At 36.5% G+C, this 18331-nt stretch overlaps 1 protein-coding gene across 1 annotated transcript; it reads left to right on the top strand.

The window, feature by feature from the left end:
- The first annotated feature begins 11670 nt into the window (after window positions 1-11670).
- Window positions 11671-13505, top strand: LOC140751769 (uncharacterized). The gene is made up of 2 exons (XM_073085810.1): window positions 11671-13308; window positions 13389-13505. Exons 1-2 carry the CDS (start codon window positions 12364-12366, stop codon window positions 13503-13505), a joined length of 1062 nt encoding a protein of 353 aa, XP_072941911.1. The 5' UTR covers window positions 11671-12363.
- The last annotated feature ends 4826 nt before the right edge of the window (window positions 13506-18331 follow it).

Raw genomic sequence — 18331 nt, 5'->3', positions numbered from 1 at the left:
GGGACTCCTTTTTGTTTTCAACTTTTTTTATTTTAAGTATTTGTTGTTACAGCGGCTACCGTTAAGCATCCTCTGTAAGAATTTCAAATGTCTACCTATTACGGTTCCAGTGATAGAGCTCTGTGACACACGGACAGACGGACAGACAGCGAAGTCTTAGTAATAGGGTTCCGTTTTTATCCTTTTGGTACCGAACCCTAAATTACAGCTGTTCTGCACTTCAGCACGCGCAATACATTCCCGTGTTAAAAATATGTGTTACGACGGCCCGTGGACCCGTGGCCCGTGGCCCGTGTTCGCCCTACACTAAACCTCTCTGCACTCTGTTCTATTTCCAGACATGCCAAAGGAAGTAACTTCAATAACGGTTTTTAAAGAAACTTTCTTTACTTATAGTAACCTAATGGGGTTGATTGTTGAGATGCTAAAAATGATGAAACAGATGTGTAAACAGAAAGGCATAATGCATACACCCTTTTATAGCCGTCTTAAGGGTTGATCTAAAAAAAACAGTGACTCAGATGCTTCATTGAGTCTAATGATAATTTTTCATAGTGTTTGCTTTTAAATTAACGGGTTATAAAATAAAGTTCCAACCCCTATTTAACGACCTTAAGGGTAGATTTAAAAAAAATGGAAAAATAATTGATATATTATTTACAACCAGAAAGCAAGATACCAATTTTCATAGACTTTGCTTCATAATCGGCTTACATCTACTTATAGACTTTGCTCTAAAATCTGCGAACTTCTAAACAAAGTTTCTACCCCTATTCTGTCCTCCTAAGGGTACATTTTCCGTTGTTAAAGGACGTGGTATGAAGGTGGTAGAACCCTTTGTGGTTCGACTCCGGCGGCACCACCGCCACACCTATTTCAACCTAATAACAGCAGTGTTAAGCGCTGCTGTGTTCCGGTTTGAAGGGTGTGGTAAGGGAGACAGACTTTTCCGAGGCGTTCCAGCTTAGTCCTCCGGGGTAGCGGCGCATCTGTGGCCGACCTCAGGTAGGAATATCTAATCCTATCTGGGGTTGATTACAGATGTCCATGGGCGGCAGTAACCACTTACCATCAGGTGGACTGCATGCTCGTCTGCTACTCGTATATTATAAAAAAAAAAGTCTATTATTTCGTACCAGAAAGCTAAATCCTATATTTACAGTCATTGTTTCCAAATAAACGGATTTTAAAATAAAATTCCATCCCCTATTAAACTACCTTAAGGGTAGATTTTCAAAAAACAATGAAATAGGTGTTTAATTATTTTCTATCAAAAACCCAAATACCGATTTTCGTAAAGTTTAATACAAACTTACAACCCTTATTTAACCCAAATAAGGGTTGATTTTCCAAAAACGGTAGAATTAAAGTTCTACTATATCTAACCAGTAAGGCAATGGCTAACTTTCATAGTGCTGGCTTTCAAATTGGCAAATTTTAAAATACGCTGTCAACCTCTTTATTACCAACTTAAGGGTTGATTTTCCAAAAATGGTGAAATAGGTGTTTAATTATTTTCTACCAAAAACCCAAATACCGATTTTCATAGACTTTACATCAAAACTGGGGGAATTCCATACAAACTTACAACCCTTATTTAACCCTCATAGGGGTTGATTTTCCAAAAACGGTAGAACTAAAGTTCTATAACATCTAACCAGTAAAGCAATGGCTAACTTTCATAGTGCTGGCTTCCAAAATGGCAAAATTTAAAATAAGCTGTCAACCCCTATTTAACCACCTTTAGGGTTGATTTTGGAAAAACCCTCAGATTAGATTTTTATTACTTTAAATTAGAAACCTAAATACCAATTTTCATCCAGTTTGCTTTAAAACTGACGGACTTTCATACTAACTTTCAACCCCCATTTAACCCCCTTAACGGTGGAATATCAAAAAATCCGTTCTTAGTGCGCATCTACATTATAAAATGGAGCTATATTTCAAATTTCATGATTGTAGCTTCAGTAGTTTAGTCAAAACCTTGATTAATACGTTTTGAACGTGAGTATCTTTTCGCTTTTATATATATAGATATGATAATATACTTTGCGCTATGCCTTTTGTCATGAGAGATGAGAGTACTTCGTTTGTATTATATTTGTAAAAGAGTCTAAGTAGGCTACATTTTTTTTCTCCATTATTAGTATACCAGGATCACCTAGAATTAAAACTTGTTTTGATCAAAAAACGAACATAATGTTAAGCTAGAATGTTTATTACCTATGTTATACTTAAACGCTTTTAATACATGAGTAGATACACTACTTTTAAGACCTTAAAATGACTAGGACTAAAGAAAATGCTAACACCGATACATAATACACAAATCACGTGGCTTAAACCGTTGATTTCGAGAACAAATGTTCCAAATAAAAGTCCCCTATATCACTTACACGAGAAAGATACTACATAAGAAAATGTTTTAGAAAATCCCAGGCTTAAAATACTTAACAAGGTTTAACATCGTTTACAAATACAGCAATTTTTCAAGTATGCGTAAATATTTTAATTACACATTACGCAAACATTTTATTAACTTATTATGTTTACTACATTACTAAAAAATCCGTCAAAATTATTATAAATGTTTTTATATTTCTCGTTCGTAAAAATATCACCTCAATTCCAATGAAAAGTTGATACATATTTTGAATGTAATTTTTACTTATTTACACATATAATTACATACTGAATAGTACTATTTGAAAATAAAATAAATATGTATGTGACATGCAAAAGTATGTAATAAGAAACTAAAAGAAAAAATCGTTCAATGTTTAGATGAATGACTGGCGGGGAATCAAACCTAGAAGCGAAGCATTACATAATTGTGATAGCTTAACACGTTTACTGTTTTATATTAATAATAAAATAATTAACTGAAAATAATTTAGGTACCATAGATGAACAGTGCAGCAAATGTAATAAGAAATGAAATTAAATAATTCATAAAGACCATCATTAGTATTGAGAAATATTAATTAATTATGCAATAAAATTATAACCTATATCTTTCAATAGAATGCTATAATTCCATTATATTTGATCTATTATTCAATATCATAATAGTACGGAGCAATGCCGAGAATTATTGTTAGAAAACTTCGCGAGCTGCTCGTAGCACAATGCTACGTCGCTACGACCTACGTAATATCGTAGATATTCGTAGACGTTGTGTAGCGCGGCAGAGGGAACGTTAATTACGCCGAAGGTACTCGTATTTCTAAGGACCGTATTGTTAATAAATCTTTCAATATTTTTTGTATTAAATGGCGCATAGTGTTATGTAATCGACCAAATTCTTAGTGATTGCACAGAATAAAACCACTTAGAATTTAACTTATAATCTGTACCCTTACCAGGAGTTTTTACGTTTCGACAAATATGACTATTTTAGTATTTGTTTACGTATTTGCCCATACAAATTCCAATCAGCGCCCCTAGCGGATTGTGTCAGAACTAGGAAATCGTTTGACCAGTACGTAAACAAATACCAAAACAGTCATATTTGTCGAAACTTAAAAACTCCTGGTAAGGGTACTGGTATCACAAGCTTCATATACATCTTAGATGTTAAATTTTAAGCCTGGAATTCATATGAGGTAAGCCACTAATGCTAGTTAACCATTACAATTGTGACGGAATGTACCAATACTTAAAAATGCAAAATAAAAACGAAATATTTCCAGCTAACATGTAAGTGTGGGGATCCTGGGAGTTGACATATCGTGTGACGTGCAATACCGGGGTCATTTGGACGTTAAGGCCAAGTTGGCATCAAGAAAACTGGGCGTCTTGAACAGAGCGAAGCGGTACTTCAGCGCGGGGCAACTCCTTCTGCTTTATAAGGCGCAAGTGAGACCCCACATGGAGTACTGCTCGCATCTCTGGGCAGGGGCGCCCCAATACCAACTTAACCCACTTGACTCCGTGCAGAAACGCGCGCTCCGAATCGTCAACGACCCAGTGATCTCCGATCGTTTAGAACCTTTGAGTTTGCGGAGGGACATAGGTTCCCTCTGTGTGTTCCACCGCTTTTACAATGGTGGGTGTTCCGAGAAACTATTTGACTTGGTGCCTACGTCACCATTCCTCCATCGCACCACTCGCCGAAGGATGAAGTTCCATCCACATCAACTGGACTCGTGGCGGTCCTCCACGGTTCGGTTTGCACGGACGTTCTTGCCGCGGACGTGTAAGATGTGGAATGAGCTTCCTCCCGAGGTATTCCCGGAGCGCTATGACATGGGGCTCTTCAAAAAAGGTGCAAAAAGAGCTCTCATACAAAGCCGGCGATGCATTGGCGACTCCTCTGGTGTTGCAATTGTCCATAGGCGGCGTTGACTACTTTCCATCAGGTAGCACGTCTGCCTAATCGTTAGGTTAAACTGTTAAAAAAACATGGTTGGGTAATTACTGGTCGAATTACGACACCTTTCAGATCATTATCGGTGGGTTCAGAGGTATTTGGGTTCTCGGAATACCTTCGCCGTTAAAATAAAAAAGCATAATGATTGCACTATTTAAAATATGTACAAATGTTACTACTAATTAAATGTATACAACCTTCGAAACTATCATAAACAGTCATAAGTTGCAAGATAACGTATTTTTAAAATCAAAAACCTTGTAAAATTTAATATAAGACTTACATTTTGTAACAAAGTAATTAACAAGATCTACAATACCGCACTGCTGTGTTTTAAGAGAAAATGTTTATTTCAGTTAATGGTTGTTTAGATAATCTTAAAGATTCCAAAAGTGCTTAGTTCACAATAAAATTTGGAAGTTGAATGACTTCCTTATATCAACAATATACGTATAACTTAAACTTTTATTATTGTGTTTTCGTTTGAAAAGTGTAGAAAGAAATTTTTACTAAACAGACTTTTTGTGTTAAGGTTCCCACAGAATAGTTATTTTCATCTATCTAGTCCCATTTTCAAGTTTAATGAGAAAACAAATTAATTTCGACCGCCTTTTTTGTAATAATCCATCCGATCCATATAATATTCTTTAAGTTTCTTCATCACCCACATTGCAATCTAACTATGCAATGATATAAAAACATGTTATTCATTGAAGTATTTTTCATACCTTAACATACCGTGGCCATGATTACCATCCCTAGTACTAACATTATTTCTAATTCAATTTCATATAGAATAATAAATTTTTGTGTCAGTTACATCACACTTATTCATAAATAGACCCAATTTTTACTGGTTATTAATAATTTACGTCACTTTTAAATACTTCTCCTATTTTTTTTTTTTGGATTCTTGCTTTGAGTTATGAAATGTCATTGGATTTTGCAAAGTCTTTTGTAATTGAAATGTGATACATTGATGGAAAAATATATTAATGTAAATATTGATGATTATGGAAGAATATATTGTATTTTTGGAATCCCTTCGAGCGTTTTAACACTTGTTACAACTACTCGTATAATAAATAATTGACTTTGTTTTCGAAGGTGGTAGGACCCTTTGTGGTTCGACTTCGGCGGCACCACCGCCACACTTATTTCTACCTAATAACAGCAGTGTTTGGCGCTGCTGTGTTCCGGTTTGAAGGGTGTGGTAAGGGAGACAGACTTTTCCGAGGCGTTCCAACTTAGTCCTCAGGGGTAGCGGCGCATCTGTGGCCGACCTCAGGTAGGAATATCTAATCCTATCTGGGGTTAATTACAGATGTCCATGGGTGGCAGTAGCCACTTACCATCAGGTGAACTGCATGCTCGTCTGCTACTCTAATATTATAAAAAAATAATAATAATACCACAGACCCGAATTTTTTCTGCATTTAATACCAAATTTACTTCTATACGTGCGTATTATCTGGTTTTCAATGGGCTTTATGTATTCGTATGCCAGTTAATCTGTATGTGTATCCGGGAGTAACGCGCCGATACGAATCTCGGTACCCTTACTACGTTTCCTTCGAAATGCCTAAAGTAACTTACCCAAATGTGAAATATTATACATTGAAAAGATTTTATAGGTACATTACGTAATGTTTAAATACTTTACGTTTTGTGTACCACTAATAAGCAAGATAATTTGTAGTAAGTGACAAGCTACACCATGACACTCTTAATTCGTTATTTTTCTAAAATCAAAATTCTAACAAAAACCTGGTAACTAAAACTGAGGGCATACCTTAATATAATTAAATAATCCTTAAATAATTTAAGTATGTGTTACGTACTATTTACGATTGACGCGTATCTCTGAGATCACGTATCATATTCTTATCACTGCGTTTTATTCTCTAAATGCGAAAACGGGCTCAACAAAATTTGTTAAAATGCGAACTTCAAAAAAATTTGAACCAAACTAGAGAATTATAATAAAAATAGAAGTTCTCAACTGCATAAATATGTGCTTATGTGACTTCTTTAGTTTGATGCATCCAACAGCGCTTTATATTTTAAAACCCGTCAAGCCATTTTGGCTATAAAGCCAAACATACATAAACATAAGCTCGAAAAACATTTCCCAGTCGGGTAAAAATTATACAATATCTTCAAATACTTAACTATTACGTACTATTTGTAAGCCGGTTAACGCGGATCTTGTCCGGCGGTAATGTGATTACACGGGCCATGGTCCGCTCACTACGTTTTATTTCCCAAATGTGTTAATGAAACCCTTAAGACAAGGTTTAAGAGAAAATATTTACTTCAGCTAATGGCTGTTTAGATACATTTTAAGATTCCAAAAGTGACTAGTTCACATAAAATTTGTAAGTTTAATAAGTTCCTTATATCAACAAACAATTTCGACCTCTTAGCAAAAATCACATACGCAACTTAAACTTGTAGTTTTTTTCGTTTTAAAAGTGTAATAAAACATGTTTATTAAACAAAGTTTTTCACCTAAATCTACCAAAATACGAAATTCAAAAATTGAAACAAAGTAAGGAATTATTATATTATGAAAACAGAATAACTTGACTGCTTAAAATGTATCTTATGTGACTTTTATAATTTAGACGACATATAATCCCATAATCCCTCATAAAATCAAACGAAACATACATATGGATACGCTCGAAAAGCAGTCGGGTAAGAATTATACAATATTTTCAAATACTTAACGTATTACGTACTATTTGTAAGCCGGTAAACGCGGATCTTGTCCGGCGGTAATGTGATTACACGGGCCATGGTCCCCTCACTACGTTTTATTTCCCAAATGTGTTAATGAAACCCTCAAGACAAGGGACAAATTAAGTCGGCAGGTCGAGGCCGCCTGTTAACGCGATTGTCAACATTGCCTACGATTATTTTATTTTATTTTAACGCCATTAAAAATAAACCAGTGTTGCTTATGAATCTTTAGTATATGAGAATTAAGCTTATTTAAATATAAAAATATACTTGTACGATTCGTAGGATACAAATTATATCACAAATCACATTTTGAGTAAATTCCTTTCTTGTTTGCAATTCTCCGTATTGTAAGGATGTCACTGACGCCTTGAACATCTGAGACCAACTCTATATGAAACTGGTTGCCTCAGGTATATTTCTTTATTTACAATTATATTTACTGGATACATAATATTTTAAGTAATAAAATAAACTATAAACTAATAAAGAACTTATTTACAAAATATACAAGAAAACTATAAGTAAAATAAGCCATCTAAAATTGCCGTGTCAGGCATGGTTCCCAAAACGCTGGAGGCGGCGTTTCCTTGCGCATAGAGTTAATCTTTGTGCAAAGTACCCGCCAGCTTTTTGGTCACCGGAAGTAGTGACAAGTTTGGTCGGCAAAACTGACATGATTTTTTTATGTCAGGTGACCATGGAAAACTATTGCCACTATTGAGATTGAGAACTAAGATCCTAAGCGTCATAATATAAGTCATCCACAGACTTCTACAATATCCAGAACTGATCCGCACTTGAAATAGATGGTGCGGAAGTACCTTTTCGATTGAACTATACTGGTTCTATCAACATTCATATGTTTTTGAAATCTGGTAAAAATATTATTCATATTCTATTTCATATTGAAATATCTGTGTAATTATACATGTTATAGATATTTTAATATCAATCATGATACAGTTAGTAACCACCTAATGATATCTTAAACCCGTGTAATTCCTGGAAACTTATTTAGAAACCAGTAGCTTAATTGGGAGATAAATATCAAATCATTGGCTTATATTTCTCAAAAGAAACCACGTGGGTAGAAACAAGTATTATACTTACGTACCAAACGGACTACTTCCAATAATCATATCGCTATATTTGCTTAGTAACCCCTTGAAACCAAATATCATAGGTAGGATAATAAGTATTTTCCAAAGCAATTTTCGACACACGAAACCTATTTTTCCTCAATAATCGCACAAGAATATTATAGTACTCACTATACTATTCTGTCGTTTATATCTTTCATATTTTAAATGTGATATGTGAAATACCTAATATCGAATATTAAATTAAAGCAAAAAATGTGTATTTACTCGATCTGCTGTTTTTTTATTCGAAAGCAGAGATAATACTCTCTGCTCTTTTCGAGTGTATCTAAGGTGGTAGAACCCTTTATGGTTCGAATCCGGCGGAACCACCGCCACACCTATTTCTACCTAATAACAGCAGTGTTAGGCGCTGCTGTGTTCCGTTTTGAAGTGTGTGGTAAGTAAGACATACTTTTCCGAGGCGTTCCAGCTTAGTCCTCAGGGGACTCACATGATTACAGATGTCCATGGGCGGCACTAACCACTTACGATCAGGTGGACTGCAATAATGTAGGAGTAGCAGACGAGCACTCCTACATTATTTTATAAAAAGTGTCAATCCTTTGGCAAGTCTTGCAGTCCAAACGGCTTGACGGAGTTAACATATGGGTTGTCATTGCCTTCTCTAGTTTTTAAAACACAAGTAGTAAACGAACATCTGGTTACCCTGATAGTAGGTGGTTACCACCACCATCTGTTAGCATACGAAACAATGATTAGACTCCTACCTGAACTCACAAAGCAGGGCTATAGGTATTGCTGTTATAAGGCAGAAGTAGGAATAGCGTTGGTCTCATTCTAGTCGAGCGATAATGTTTCTACCACTTCTCTTCATTGTAACTTCGCTATCCTGTTTGAAATGTACGTCTTTTTGCGTTTACATTCGGACCTTCTTATCGAATGATGCCCTAATAATGCTGTTTTGCATCTTACTAGTCAAAGTAATAAAAATCTAATTTTAATAATACGAGGAAATGCGATGATTCATAACTTATTCACATATATAAATATTTAAAAGTAATTTATTGTTACTGTCAAAATATTTTCAAGCGATTCAGATGCAATCGGTACATTGCGGTAAATAATATGGCGACCGATAAACCATAACTCATATTCGAATTTTTCAACCAAGCAGTAACTATGTTTCATTCGCACAATGAGATAAAGTATGTTTGTTTGCGCGAAATAAGTGGATTCCGCAAGTCGTAAAGGTGAATTAGGGTCGTATATTTCGTCGTATTAGCATTTCAGCATATTGAAATATATTGAGCGTGATTCAGTTATTAAGGAAGAGTTATGAGGAATACTATGTAGGAAATATACATTTGAATTACGACAAATTATTCGCTATATGAAAATATTAGAACATTTTGATTATGGCGGTAATTCTGTGGCACTATTTCTGCCATGAAGCAGTTGTGTAGCTGCTGTGTGGTACTTGCATTGGAAGCGAATACAAATGCTTTTAAATAAGTTAGAATGCTTCATAAAGGGGAGTAATTGTGACAGTTTTACCACATCGAACCAAACACAGCAGGTCCTATCGGTGATATAAGGATAGAAATAAACATGATCGTAGATCTGCTAAAGTCTTACTATTTAAATCCTTTGAAAAACTCAGTGTTATAACTAAAATACTTTATTGTACAGTACTTTTACATATTAAGATAGCACAACACTATGGTCCGATACATTTCTATATTTTATACTACCCCTATATATGAATTCTTGTCTAAGGAATAGATAAAATACAAGCGTTAAATTTTCAACTAACTTTTTAGACTATGATTATGTACATGTGACTGACTTGGAATTATGTCAGAACTGTCTAAAGGAACGTTGCTATCTTTATTTGAGACACCGTATCATATCGTACATGACTTTTAGTATTGCGCTGGTTGAATGAATTAAGACGTTTAGAGTTATTATGATCTCGATATATCAAATCGTAATTACGAGTAAAACCGTTTTTAATAATATACTATATAATATATTATATATAGATAATTGCCGTAATAAATTTTCACTAAAATACCGACTTAACATTGGTATAATCCGCGCCAAACTGCTAGTCCGCCCCGAATATGGAAACGAGTCGCATCGAATAGCAAATTATTTTCTTTTTTTTTATAATACAGGAGTAGCAAACGAGCATACAGTCCATCTGATGGTAAGTGGCTACTGCCGCCCATGGACATCTGTAATCAACCCCAGATAGTTATCGATGGACATCTGTTATCGCCTCAGGTAAAAATAGATTCCTACCTGAGGTCGGCCACAGATGCGCTGCTAGAAATAGGTGTGGCGGTAGTACCGCCGGAGTCGAACCACAAAGGGTTCTACCACCTTCGATATTAGCGATATAGCGTGTATATATTAGCGGAACGAAGAAGCGCGGGACCCCTCCCGGCACCCATCCGCTGCCCGCTCTCGCACACGGGTACATAGCTGCGTTAGTATGCCCTTACGTTGCTACGGAATATGCTTGTAGTTATGTGAACTAACTTCAGACCGGACTAGCAGTTTGACGCGGACTATAACAAGATAATTGTGATATCAATAAAAACAGTTTTATTTATCCATATGAAAACTAAATATCGGTTTTGAAATAATTGTTTAATTTACAAACGATTATCATTAAACACGAAACAAACTACACAATAAACATTTACTAACTGTTTAAGTTTTATAACTTACGACTTAGAAATCTTCGTTTTAGTATAAATTAACATTTTCATAGCAATACAACTACAGGATTTTGCGATAACTTAGTTATAACATCAAGTTTTGAAACTTCAATTAACGAATTTCAGAGTTATATAAATCAATTGTTTTTCTTGTCATGATGTGGCAGCTTTGTGGCAGATTTTCGCTTTAATTACAATGAAATTAGTGGAGTTCAGAGGTTATAAAGGTATTAAAGTTCCCTTCTAACAATGAAATACAATAAAACAAACAAGTAATATAATAAGAAGGTAGAACCTATAATGGTTCGACTCTGGCAACAAGACAGATACATCTATTTCTGTAATAGTCACTTACCATCACATGATCTGTATGTTTGCTACTCCTATATTAGAAAAAAATACACGCACACCATGTACAATAAACATAACACATACAATACACATAACATACATGAGCATGCTGACCTTTATTAGACCTAGGTTAACCTTGTAACCTCCCGTAGCTATAAAGCTTTCGTGTGTCAATAAATCCAATTACCATAAACATAACGAAACTAAAAAAGAAAACATAATTTTATGAACGTCAATGTTATTTATCACGAAACGTAAACAAAATAATACAATGTAACTAGATTAGTATGTTTTTTTACCTAAGTCTGGATTAAGATTGGGTCAGATTTGTACGACGGACGAAATATTTGATATTTGTTCATAAATGGGGTTAATGACCGTGTGTGGAGAGAGCGAGACGCCACCACTGATGACGGATCAGAATCGAGTAGATGATTACCTGTCCTTGTCGGGTGTGTGCGCTACAAATGTGGGGATTGATATGCCCGTTTCCGTCGCACCTATGCAACAACAGGTATCTCAGGCGCACGTGGAGGCCAACATTCCTACAACTGCGGTTTCGAACATGACACTAGAAACGGTAAATGAGGCGCACGCGCAATCAGCTGGGAAGGTGACGTCAGGCCGGGCGATAGGTCAAACCGTTAGCTCTGTTATTAAACAGAATAATGATGATGGTGAATGGATTCCTGTTCAAAGGCGAAAAATATCAAAATTTAGAGGTATGAGAGGTACGGCCTCAGTGGAACAAACAGGGCGATTTAAGCCAGCCGAGGTATATGTGCCTATGTTTATATATAACGTCGCTAAGGAGGTAACAGAACAAGATGTTGCAGATTATGTGCTAGACAAAATGCACGTTAATATAGTGCCCGAGAGAGTAAATAATAAAAATATTGAAAAAGATTATAATTCTTTTAAATTTCTCATACCGAGAAATAAGTTTTCTTTATTCACAAATAAAGAGTTATGGCCGCAAGGCATATATTTTAGAAAATATATAAGATTTCATAAAGGAAAGAAGAGTAACTCAGACCGTGTTAGTAATAATAAATTAGACTGAATGGATACGGACATACTAGTTAATCATAAATTAAAGTTAAGCACTTTTAACTGTAAGTCAGTGAAGAGGTCAGTGGACAGTGTGAGGAGTCTGTGTGATACCTCGGATGTGGTAGCACTACAAGAGACCTGGTTGTTACCACACGATCTGCCCTACCTATGTGCCGTGCATAAAGATTTCGCGTGTACGGGAACGTCGGCGGTGGATACCGGTGCGGGTGTACTGCGAGGTCGTCCGTATGGTGGCGTGGCGCTGTTGTGGCGCAAGAGCGCATTCTCCACGGTGTCAGTTGTGAAGTGCAATAATAGGAGGCTGTGTGCCATTAAATGTAAAATACGTGAGTTGACTATGTTAATTTTCTCAGTTTATATGCCTACGGACTGTACTGATAATTTGCCCGATTTCACGGACTGTTTGAGTGAAATTAACGCGGTGATCGAGGACAGTGGAATTGGTATTGTTTTTATGTTAGGGGACTTTAATGCCCACCCTGGGGAATTATTCTTTAAGGAAATGCAACAGTTTTGTACTGAACAAAAGTGGTTATGTGCAGATTATGACTTTATGCAAAACAATGGGGAGTCCTATACATATATAAGTGACGCTCATGGTTGTACACGGTGGCTCGACCATTGTTTGGTTACCAATATGGCTAAGGGATATATTGATAATATAAGCATAAGGAAAGACGTGTCATGGTCTGATCACTATCCTCTTGAAATTACTTGTAATTTAAAACCCATATCTCCTTGTGTTGACACATTAAAAGGTACTATCAATAATAAGATAATTTGGGGACAGAGGGATGGTAATCAGAATATGTTTTTTACGAAAATCAGAATATGTTTTTTCGAAATAAAAAAGGGTATGTCATCGGATGGAACAAACATGTGGGGCCACTGCACGCGAGGGCTCGTCTGTGCTTCCGGGAATGGGTTGATGCAGGTAAGCCAAGTAGTGGAATCACGTATGACAATATGTGTGAATCACGTAGGTGCTTTAAAAGCAAGTTGAAATGGTGCCAGGACCACGAGGAACAGATTAAAATGGATATGCTAGCTACGGCCCAACTACAGGCCCATTTCCCTCGCGACTATTATTGCGAAGGTGCTGGACAGTTTGCTCGATACACAATTGAGTAAATCTATGAAGACCCACGACGCGCAATTTGGCTTCAAACCCGAGTTGTCAACTGAGAGTGCGATTATGTGTCTCAAGCAGACTGTCCAGTACTACACTGACAGAAAAACGCAGGTCTATGCGTGTTTTTTGGACCTGTCTAAAGCATTTGACCTGGTGTCCTATAAAGTTCTATGGCACAAACTCAGAACTGAAACAGGGCTACGGCCGGAACTATTATCATTGCTTCAATACTGGTACGGCAATCAGTCAAATGTAGTGAGGTGGGGAGACGTAATGAGTGACCCCTACAAATTGGATTGTGGAGTAAGGCAAGGTGGGCTGACGTCTCCGAGGCTTTTCAATCTCTACGTCAACAAGCTGATAGAGAGGCTCAGTGGGGCGGGTGTCGGATGCTCGATTGATGGACTTTCTATCAACAACATCAGTTATGCTGACGACATGGTTCTGCTGAGTCCCTCGGTCAGTGGCCTCCGGAGATTGTTAAAAATCTGTGAGGAGTATGCCGAGGTAAATGGACTCAGCTATAACGCGAAAAAGAGCGAGATTCTCGTGTTCAGGGGGAGAAACAAAGAATCCACCTTTAAACCCACCTTTCAACTATGCGGCTTCCCACTGAAGCAGGTGGCTGAGTTCAGGTACCTCGGCCACATAGTTGACGAGTGCCTTGGGGACGACAGGGACATAGAAAGAGAGAGGAGGGCGATGTCGGTCCGAGGCAATATGTTGGCCCGCAGATTTAAGCGTTGCAGTAAACAGGTAAAACTGTCACTTTTTAGAGCTTACTGCCAAAATTTTTACACCTGCAGTCTGTGGGCGAACTATAAGCAGCGGACCCTCAGATCTCTGCGCGTGCAGTATAACAATGTGCTGAGGGTGGTGTTGGGGAAGCCGCGTTTCTGTAGTGCGTCTGCCATGTTTGCGGAGGCTCGTATCGATGACTTTTACGCAATCGTCCGCAAACGTATGGCGTCGATGATGAAGCGGGTTGTGGGGAGCACCAACGCCCTCCTTAGCACATTGGTATGCAAACCAGACAGCCCTCTCTGGGCCCGCTGGAATGATGTACACACGCGAGCCAACAAGTGTGTGTGTACTTAGAATTTAAGTTTTTTTGTTTTAGTTGTCTTTACTAACATAGGCTAAGTTGTCTTTAACACTAACCCCCGTGTTTTTACGTGTATTTATTTGTTGTACACTAACATAGATTTAAGAAAATATGTACTAACCAAATCTATGGACTGTAAAAAAAAAAAAAAGGTCTGAAATAAAGAAATTATTATTATTATTATTATTATTATAAATGTATTTCAAATCAAATCAAATCATTTATTTGCAAGAACATAGTATTTTACAAGGATCTTAAATTTATAACAAGTATCTTATGTTCTACCACATTAGGCGTGCAAAATTTATGTATCTTGTTCATTAATACATGGCATGCATAGCGATAGCAAACGCGTTCATAAACTAAAATTGTCGTAAAATGTTGTTAAATTGATGACTTTATATTATTTGCGTTTTTGTATGCTTGTTGGTACGAGTATATGATGATACATCTTTATATATATATTTCTTATGTGCGTGTGTATGTCAGTGAACTCTTCCTAAACGACTGGACTGATTTTGATGAAATTTGTTGTGTGTGTTCAAGGGGACTTGAGAATGGTTTAGATTCACAATTTAGTCCGTGGGAAAAGGTTTTTTTGATTAATTTTTAATTCGTAAGTAGTTATAGAATCGGAAACTATTTTTATGTATTTGTTTATTGCACCTCCATAAAAATTACAGATACAATAGGGCATACTGAATGCCTGATGGCATTCTCTGCCAGTCAACCCTTGGTGAATGGAGAAAATGGAGGCAGGTGTTAATTATATATACATGAAATTAATTATGTAATTTATTATAAATAAAATATATAAACAAACACATACATATCATATAAAATAAACAATACAGATGATTAAGATATTGACGAGGTGTTAAGACAATGCTCTCGGACAAGTTTTTTAAATACTGCTTTACTGGGTGCCTTCCTGATACGCACGGGCAGAGCGTTTCAAAGCAGTACTGCCTGAATAGTAAATGAGACATGAAAAAAACCGCTCGTGCAAAAAACTATGCATTTGATCAAGTGATGATCTTTAGCAAAGTTGTTGTCCAAGAGCCCACGAGGGTTTGGGAGTTGGTAAGACCAATTTTCGACAGATGGCACCACTGTCATTCCAATGCAGATACAAATTTTCCGTTTTATGTATGTCATATTATTTCTTTAAAATGCGGGCGAAGCCGCGGGCACCACTAGTAGATTGTATATAGACATACTATAAAATAAATTATTTTATATCACTTTCGATAAAGCATCGGTAAGAGTTCCATTACTTTCTAAGTGTAATTACTCGTATATACTGTATTTCGAGAGAATGAACCTAGAATGAGTGAATGTAATTTTATATATTATGCGGTATTTTGCTGCGCCTACAAAGCAAGACACCTTTTGATGTCGATTTCGAAAAAATATTACTTAAAAAATATGATTTTTGGCTAGCTTAATAATATTTTTATTTGAAAAGCAGACACACAACCCACAACCCAGGGATAACGTGGTAACTTTCATTGAACTTCAACACAAAAATCTTTCCAAATTATGACTAATGACAGAATTGCATTCCTTGCGTCTGTTATCCTAAATAGGACTGCTAAAATATATTTTTTTTATGTATGTTTACTACGATCTGTCACACCTCTGGACAATGAATAGTAGGTTGGTTGGGGTTTTAACATGGCATGTTCGGTATGTGACCTGCGTCACATCCTACTTTACTATCCATAAATACATAGTTTTATTTAAGTATGTCTTGATGTATGTATAAATGTATGTACTGGGTATACTTAGGGTTCCCATTTTTCATTAACAATAGTTTATTATCAATTGCAAAAATATAGTCTTTTTGGAATATCCATAAAAAAACTTCAATCATTATTGGTATTTGCTTACTTATTTTTTTTCAACCCACTCAATATTATACGCGAATGAGTAGCATACTTTACACAAAAGTCAATTATATTTATATTTATTTCACAAAAAAAAATATCAACGATTCATTTATTTCGTTTATAACATTTATTTCATTTTTACACCACTATCTGCACTCTGAACTGCAGTTAACCCCTAGGGTATAATTTACCTAACGCTATAATAACCCCTCCCTAACTATGATTGCATGTCCGCATTTGTACCGCGATACACAAACAATAAATGTGATTATAACCATTAACGAAATTGCTATCTGGGGGCGCGAACGATATGGTTTATTAAGTCTGGGATTTTAATTAGTTTTAGTTCTAAACCTTTTATGACCCGGCGGCGTTTTTAATTTCGTCTAAGTACTTAGTTACGATTTGGCGTGAGTTGTGTTTTTATGATTTTGAAATCGCGTAGTAAACGAGCGTTCAGTACTAATGGTAAGTGGTCGCTAAACCCATGCACATTTGTAATTAACCCCAAATAGAATTGGGATCCTTCCAGAGGTCGTGCACATAATTATGCACTACGTACTACAGTAATGGGTTGACGACGACTATTTACATTTAATATTATAATTGCCAACATTACTGCGCAATCCTGCAAGTAAGGAAGCATATAACGACCGACAACCTACGCCAATGCAACCACTGTCCGTTGCGACCACTTGCAAGCGATTGCCACAAACTGTCGCCGCATTTCCCCAATAACCACACGCGACTGTCAATGTCGGTAACCTTTTTTTTTTTTGTTTTTTATTTTTTTTCTCGAGGAACCTTCAAAAAGTACCCGACGACGTGGGAGCGACGCCGGGTTATGTGGGATTTTTTACCGCACTAAAACCCCCCCAGTGGTCGTCCAAAACGCTTGTTGGAGAACTCCGGGATCTCCGAGGGAACACAACCGGAGTCCTCCAAGCGCAATGCCCCACAATGCAATGCGACTGTCAATGTCGGTAACCTAGACGAACTAACGTTCGTATATTACCTCTGTGTCGCACATGTGTCATCGCTCTAATTTGAGTTTCACTTTATTTGGACAGACAATAAAGCCCAAAGATCGTTTTACCTTTTATCTGCTTCAGCGCAAAAAATATGGTCGGTCGTAAATCTTAGATTTTGTATGTAGTTGCACTAAACGTATTTGTAAATAGTTAATGAGAGAAAATTTTCTCTTTTGAAATGATAGAATACATGAAAATAAAGGTGTTAACAATTCTCAAATAAAACTTTTACTTCAAATGTAAATGCACCAATTAAAATAAAACACTTAAAAATTGTTACGGCTATAAACTTTTGCTTTTGCTCGAGTTGGTAGGGGCGCTGCCGTGCCCCCATACTGTGCCGCACACAGCACCGTAATAACCAAGTCTTCATATTCAGCTACTTACAGTTAAATACCTACGCGTTAATACGAAAAAAATACAATACAACTCAGTGCTTGATTGAACACTTCCAAATCTTAATCCACACTATTCGATTTCGGTGGATGTAGCGAATCGAAAAATATTTCGTTTCTAGTATACCGTACGTATCCTGGAGGCTAACACGATCAATTACAGGCGACGGCTAGGCTATTTATTACCCGGGTCTGTCAAATCGGTTCAGCCTTTCCCGTCGTTAGATTTAAATCTAAGATGTGTACTTGAACACTTGTAGCGCCCTTAGGCCCTAGCGTGCTCTATTATTGCGGCTATAATAGTATTTTTGATTTTTGTCACCAACGCAAACACTGTAATATGGTATAATATGGTAATATTAATGAGTACCTAATACTTAATTCGATATCGTAATACATATC

This window comes from Epargyreus clarus, unplaced genomic scaffold (assembly GCF_041222505.1).
Source record: "Epargyreus clarus isolate Ecla_fem2 unplaced genomic scaffold, WU_Ecla_fem_2.2 ptg000023l, whole genome shotgun sequence".
NCBI classification, from domain to species: Eukaryota; Metazoa; Arthropoda; class Insecta; order Lepidoptera; family Hesperiidae; genus Epargyreus; species Epargyreus clarus.
The sequence above is the reverse complement of the archived record's forward strand: the minus strand, read 5'-3'. Positions and strand labels throughout refer to the sequence as shown.